Source organism: Mirounga leonina, unplaced genomic scaffold, assembly GCF_011800145.1.
Source record: "Mirounga leonina isolate KUSES-001 unplaced genomic scaffold, KU_Mleo_1.0 Mir_376, whole genome shotgun sequence".
Taxonomy (NCBI): domain Eukaryota; kingdom Metazoa; phylum Chordata; class Mammalia; order Carnivora; family Phocidae; genus Mirounga; species Mirounga leonina.
In genome coordinates this window covers 6,662,465-6,670,220 of record NW_023270718.1, presented here as the reverse complement: position 1 = coordinate 6,670,220, position 7,756 = coordinate 6,662,465, and the positions used below count along the sequence as shown (strand labels likewise).

The 7,756-nt window shown below is 38.6% G+C and overlaps 1 protein-coding gene across 1 annotated transcript in view; it reads left to right on the top strand.

Moving 5' to 3' along the window:
- Positions 1–1,031, top strand: part of LOC117998304 (zinc finger protein 84-like) — a 1,866-nt gene extending 835 nt beyond the window's left edge. Inside the window, 1 exon segment of the mRNA XM_034987061.1 lies at positions 1–1,031. This exon segment is cut by the window's left edge and continues 11 nt beyond it. Coding sequence (XP_034842952.1) covers positions 1–879 — 879 coding nt within the window. The 3' untranslated portion in view covers positions 880–1,031.
- The last annotated feature ends 6,725 nt before the right edge of the window (positions 1,032–7,756 follow it).

Below are 7,756 nucleotides of genomic sequence, written 5' to 3'. Positions count from 1 at the left end.
ACTCACACAGGAGAGAAACCATATGAATGCTCGGATTGTGAGAAAGCTTTCTCAAAAAAGGCTCAACTCATGATTCATCAGCTAATTCACACAGGAGAGAGACCATATGGATGTAGTCAATGTCAGCAAGCCTTCATCCAGAAGTCAGATCTTACTAATCATAAGAAAACTCAGCATGCAGTTGGGAAATCTCATGGATGCAGTGAATGTGGGAAGGTTTTGTCCTCTCAGTCAACTCTCATTATACATCAGAGAACCCACACAGGTGAGAAGCCCTTCAAATGCAGTGTATGTGATAAAGCTTTCACATCAAAGGCACATCTTATTGTCCATCAGAGAATTCATACAGGAGAGAAACCATATGAATGTTCAGATTGTGAGAAAGCCTTCTCCACTAAGGCACATCTTATGATTCATCAGCGAATTCACACAGGAGAGAGACCATATGGATGCTATGAATGTCAACAGGCTTTCATCCAGAAGTCAGGTCTCACTAGCCATTTGCAAAATTGTCATGCGAGAGTGAAATCTCATGGATGCAGTGAATGTGGAAAGGTTTTGTCCTGTAAATCAACTCTCATTATACATCAGAGAACGCATACAGGTGAGAAGCCTTTCAAATGTGGTGTATGTAATAAAGCCTTTACGGCTAAATCCTATCTCACTGTACATCAGAGAATCCATACAGGAGAGAAACGATATGAATGCTGTGATTGTAAGAAAGCATTTGCTACTTTGTCAACTCTCATTGGTCACCGGAGAACTCACACAGGAGAGAGGCCCTATGGATGCAATGAATGTCAAAAAGCCTTCTTTCGGAAGTCAGCTCTTACTAATCATCAGCAAACTCGTCATAGAGGAAAATTCTCTATGCAATGACTGTAGAAATGTGAGAAATAGTTTTTGAATAGTCCTATCTGTTCAGAGAACTCATGTAAAATAGAAATGCCATGAATGCTGTGATTATAGTAGACCTTTCTGGAACTTCTATAGGAAATAAACCTTATAGATGCAATGAAAGTTGTAAGCCTTTCATCCACAGGGATCTCGCCAAAAGAGAGCAACATTGTAAATGCAGTGATTGTCAAAAATTTCATTTGAAAGTCACAGGCTATGCGTTTAGGAGGCAACACCTGTGAATGCAGTGAAAGTGGGAAATCATTCTTTTCAAATCACATTTGTTATACATTAGGGTATTCATTAAGGGAGGGACCCTGCCGTTGCAGTAAGTGCAGAAAAGCCAAGAAAAATCACATCTCATTGTACATAAAAATTTCATGAATTTTGTGATAATGATAGCATTCTCCAGAAAGTCAAAACTCTTTGACCATCTTGTACAGGAGAGAGATCCTGCAGATGCTATGAATGTGGTACAGTCTTCCCAATTAATGCATATCTTCCTTACATCAGCAAACTCAAGTAGGAGGAAACCCCTATTTAGTGTAGTAAACGTAGTAAAGCCTTCATCTACATGTCAAAGCCACTAATTATCTGCAAAATCATATAATAGGTAAATCCTTTGGCCACAAAACTCATCGCATATCAAGAAAGAAATGTCATTAATTGCAGTAATTATCTACAATGCTTTATTTACAATTCAGAGCCTTTTAAAGTAATTTCATATTTTATTGAACAGATTGTTTCATGTTTTCTGAAATGTAAAACAAAAATAGGACTTTAAGAATGTAGAATAGTAAAGGGGGTGAAGTATATTCACACATTTAGTGAGCTGGAAACTAGAAAGGTATATAATACTCTGAGTTGGAATCAGAGGGAAAACCTGTTCAGGACTGAAGGGAGGTCCTTGGTTTCTTATTACAAAAATCTCCCATTGACTAAAGGCCATACAAATAAAAATGTCAGTTTATGAAAAAAACTCCGAATTGCATAAAACCCCATTTGGCAAGAGAAATGGCCAGGGTAAAAGGATGTGGGCTCTGGGGGCAGCTAGTCTGCAACAGGGATGTGGAGGGAGGACGCAGCTCACGTCCAGGACCTGTAGGTAGGAGCAGGCTGGGAAGAAGTCCAGAGGCAGAGGTTAGTGCACTCACCCAAAGCCCTTGCTTTCCAGTCAGAGTTTCTAGGATGCTGATGCTTTCCTCAAACAAGGTACAATTCGGAGCTTTTAATTGCTCTCTAATTCACGTAGCAGAGAGATCCTATTCTCAGACAAGGGAACAATTTCTAGGTTCAGTAAAGTTATAAAATCCTTAAGGAATCATATCATATATTATAGAAATATAGTGATTATAGTCACTAAAAATGCTTTCTATGGAGGATTTGATGTCATTAAACATCATAAGCTCTTAAAAAAAATAGAAATTGCTCTACACAGAGCAGTGAATGTGGCAAAAGCATCAGTGATTAATTATGTTTTATTTTTGTATTTCTGGATTTATTTCTTCACATCTGACCATATCTTCAATTGTGATGCATGTTATAGTCAATGGAATGTCCTCATTTAGTTGTTACAGCTTTTCTACATTTGATGGCATTTTAGATCTGGGCAATTAGCTAAACTTGGAAACCATGTATAGAATGAAATTATTTTGTAAGGGCTTAACATAACTGTTTTAGAAAGGATTCCAGAGAATATTCTACCAAAAATATTAGACATTTTCACTGCAAATATGATGCCGTTTGAATATATAAAAAAATAATAAGTTGACTAGTGACAAAGGTTTGTAGGGGTTATATTGTGGACTATACTATATGACATGGACTTTATGTATTTGACTTTATTATTTTTTGGAATTACATGAAGGAACATAATTTTTAGGATTTAATAAATTCTCAGCATAGACATAGAACATTATGTAATAAAATCTCATGTAAATAGGAATGTTCTATTTCCTTATAAATCAGAATATCTTGTAATATATAATTTAACTCAATAAGAATTCTAAAGAATTAGACTGTAAGTTTGCTCTCCTTATTTTTGCTGTCTTTCGTAGTGTTTCTGCCAAGTGTGATGAACTATTACTACTTGAAACCTCCAGTATTCTAGAGCCTTATTTCTTAGATATCCAAAAGTGATAAAAGATTTACATGGAATATTAAAAAATAAGCAACGTATGAGATGAAGGAGGTTGAAAAGACTTGTGTTCATGTATAGTTATTGCAAGTGCTGTATAATGCAGGAACTTTGGATTTATTATGAAAACATGTCCTTGGGCACTAGAAACATTTTCTCTCTTAGCATTTCCTAAAATGCCCAGTATTTACTAATATTAAGGACAACATCACAGAAATTGGAATTCTTGAACATAGCTGGAATGGAAAGTGGTTCAGTTGCTGTGGAAAACAATTTGGCAATTCCTTTAAAAAGTTAGCTATAGAATTACTAAATGACCCCAGAATTCCACTCCCAGCTAAATATTCAACAAAACTGAAAGCAGGTACTTCAGTACTTCTACATGAATGTTCACAGCAGCACTGTTCACAATAACCAAAAGGTGGAAATAATCCAAGTGTCCTGGGGCGCCTGGGTGGCTCAGTTGGTTAAGCAACTGCCTTCGGCTCAGGTCATGATCCCAGGGTCCTGGGATCGAGTCCCGCATCGGGCAGGGATCCCGCATCGGGCTCCCTGCTCGGCAGGGAGTCTGCTTCTCCCTCTGACCCTCCCCCCTCTCATGCTCTCTCTCTATCTCATTCTCTCTCAAATAAACAAAATCTTAAAAAAAAAAAATAAATAAATAAAATCTTTAAAAAAAAAAAAAAGAAATAATCCAAGTGTCCACCAGTGGATGAATGGATAAACAAAATGTGGTATGTGTATGTATATACATGTATACACATACGTATACATAATGGAATATTGATTACCCATACAAGGGAAGTGTTGTTGAATGTTATAACATAAGCCTCAGAAACATGGTAAGTGAAAGAAGTCCGACACAAAGGACCATATATTGTGTGAAATGTGCAGAATAGGTAAATCTATAGAGACAGACGGCAAATTGGTGGATTCTAGGGCCTGAGGAGAAGAGAGCATGGAGACTGACTGATTAATGGTTATGGATTTATTTGTTTTTTTAGAATGATGAAAATGGGAACTAGGTAGAGGTGGTAGTTGCATGACATTGTGAATATAGTAAATATCACTGGACTGTATACTCTGAAATGCTAATTTTATATTATGTGTATTTTTACATCAATAAAAAATATACTTGAAAAAAGTACTATTGCAAAAATTGTTGATTTTTATCTGTATCTTGAGTGCCAGGGTTCTTGCAATGATAATGCAAGATTAAATGATAAAAATATTAATGATAATTAATGAAAAAATAACTGCTTAGCAAAACAGATGTAAATATATCTTCTTCAACTTAATAGATATTAGCTACCAAAGCTTGACAGCTAACTTCACGTTGAATGATAAAACTTGAGAGATGTTCCCTAGTTGTTTGGCAGTGAGGTCTGCTGCAACTTCTCTCCTGAGCTGGAGAGACTTTCCCAGATGTTGTATTCATGGGAATCATGACTGGGGCCAATGTTTATATGGTACTTCTCCTACATGGACACCACCATAGAGTGAGGGATATTCACACCCTCAGAAATGCCCACAAATTCTCTCCAGAGGCAAAAGCCACTGCAACAATCCTGCTTCTAGCGAGCATCTTCATTTTTTTCTTTACTTCACCAATTCTCTTCTTACAGTTTATCATATTTTTTGTTTTTTCTTTTTCTTTTTTTTTTTTTAAAGATTTTATTTATTTATTTGACAGAGAAAGACACAGCGAGAGAGGGAACACAAACGGGGAGTGGGAGAGGGAGAAGCAGACTCCTTGCCGAGCAGGGAGCCCGATGCGGGACTCGATCCCAGGACTCCGGGATCATGACCTGAGCCGAAGGCAGTCGCTTAACCAACTGAGCCACCCAGGCGCCCCAAGATTCTACTCTTAAATGGTGAACAAAAAATCTCAAATTACTAATGATGCATTCACAACAATTTCTCTTTTCTTCAAAGAATCTAGTTATTCACTTACTCGAGCAAAGATATATGGATGCCTAGAACATGACAGACACATACCCAAGATACTGATGATGAAAATATTTATATGATATTGACCTAGTCATGTAGAGGCTTTCAGCTTCATATAGAAGGCAATCAAATAAATACAATACTGCATAAATGTTAATAGTATCTTGATGCTTTGTTATTTTTTTTCTTTGAAATACTTGATGGAAGCATGGAAATAAAGTTGGACAGAAATAATTTTGGGACATCAGAATTTTTAGTGGTGTATTAGGACGATTATTAAATTGGATGCAGTATTATGTAGTGATAAGCAGTCATCGTTGAGATAGAAGAACTAAAAAGCTATTCATTCTGATTTCCTGCTGTGTAAAGTGGAGTATGTGCAATTATTAAAACATTTGTATTGTAAAATATACCATACAGAAAAGTATGTTAAATAGTCACACATGCAGGTATCAGTTTAACATAAAATGGCAACAGCTATGTGTGAACAACTATCTACTACCACTCAGATCAAGCAATAGAACATCCCAGAAGCCCTGTTTATCCCAGAAAACACCCTTCCCCTCATTTTCTGTGGTCTAGATCTCTTCACAGAGACAACCCTGGAGTGCTTTCTTGAGTCAATTTCACTTCTCTAGATTTCTCCTTTGCTAGAGACATCCTTAGAGCCCCTTCTGCTGGATCCCCTTTTCGTTGCCCAGGGAAGATTTTCTTTCTGTAAGGACCTCAAAACTCTCCCCAAACAGCCAAGATGTCCCTGAACCCTTAAGGCAATGGGGCTAAGTGAATACATCATCATCCTTTTAGGTGTAGCCTAAGGGTGAGGTCCAGAAAGTTCCCCAGTTGCAGGAGCTCTGTCCCTGTGGAGTTGGAGTGCACCATCCTCTGGCACATGGATAGATGTTCACCAACCTGGAAGCTCTCTGTAGTTTATGGATTTTTTTTAAAGTAAGCTCTACACCCAATGTAGGGCTTGAACTCACTACCCTGAAATCAAGAGTTGTATGCTCTACTGACTGAGGCACCCTGATTATGGATTTATTTTTATGGAGATTTAATCACATGGGCAAGGCTTAATTTGACAAAGGGAGTTTACAAAAATCTTTGGTAAACATCATACTTAAAGGAGAAACTTTGAAATCAGGAAGAAGACAATGCTGCTTCATCACTCCCTTTCAACATCGGACTGGAGGTCTCATCCAGTGCAAAAGGGAAAAAAAGGGGGGCGCCTGGGTGGCTCAGTTGTTAACCATGTGCCTCCGGCTCAGATCGTGATCCCAGGGTCCTGGGATGGAATCCCTGTGTCGGGCTCCCTGATCAGTGGGGAGCCTGCTTCTCCCTCTCCCACTCCCCCTGCTTGTGTTCCCTCTCTCGCTGTCTCTCTCTGTCAAATAAATAAAATATTTTTTTTAAAAAATAAATAAATATGGAAAAGAATGGGGGAAACTCACTATTTAAAGAAAATATGGGGGCACCTGGGTGGCTTAGTCGGTTGGACGTCTGCCTTGACTCAGGTCATGATCCAGCTCCCTGCTTGGTGGGAAGCCTGCTTCTCTCCCTTTCCCTCTGCCATTCCCCCCAGCTTGTGCCCTCTGGCTCTCTCTCTCTCTCTGTCAAATTAAAAAAAAAAGAGAGAATATGACTTTTTGTAAAAATCTAGAATAACTGCTTTATGTTCCTTTAGGTGATTGTCAGCCAGCTGCAGCCAGGAGAGGGGACACAGGAGAGTTGCAGGAAAAAAAGTTTATTATACTCACACGTCCTGAGTCATTGCTTGCTGAGAGGAGGTTGCTCAGGAAGGAGTGCCAGGGGATCAGTCTCAACCAAGGAAATGAAGTGAGAGCAAGGATCCATGAGTAAATGCCCTTATTGAGGGTCAGGAAGTACCCCCTATTAGAAGTGCCCTATTGGGGGAGTACCCAAGACTGGAGAATATTTCCGTGTGAAACTAGGTCACACGGAAGGGTAGGAAAAGGAACTTGTGCAGGGGCGAACGCTATTGCAGGGATACACCTGGTTGCCTGATTGGTGTACTCTAGGCCTGTTTATGGGGATGTTGAGGCAGTGGGAAAATACGAAGTTTCAAAAATTTACAACACAATAGTCACAAAAACGATGAGAATTAATAAGACAGTTTATCAGTTTTGCTTGGTATAATATCAATATACAAATCGATTGTGTTTCTATATACCAACAGAGAGTTAGACAATGAAATTGTAAAATATCACTTAAAGAGCATTAAAAATTTCAGGTATCATGAAATGACCCTAATAAAAACGTATAAGACTACTGTAAGAAACATTATTCAGAACTTTATTCAGAGACATTAAAGATTCAACTAAGTGGAGTGATACACCGTGTTCATGAATTTTAAGACTTATTATTGTAGAGATGTCACTTAAAGGATTTATGGATTCAATGCAGTACCCATACAAATCCCGAACACTTTTTTTCTTTCGGTGGAAGCTGACAAGGTGAGTTAAAATTTATTTTTATTTTTTATTTTTTGAGAGAGAGAATGAGATAGAGAGAGAGCATGAGAGGGGGGAGGGTCAGAGGGAGAAGCAGGCTCCTCGCCGAGCAGGGAGCCCGATGCGGGACTCGATCCCGGGACTCCAGGATCATGACCTGAGCCGAAAGCAGCTGCTCAACCGACTGAGCCACCCAGGCGCCCCATCTTTCTTTTTTTTTTTTAATAAAGATTTTATTTATTTGAGAGAGAATGAGATAGAGAGAGAGCATGAGAGGGGGGAGGGTCAGAGGGAGAAGCAG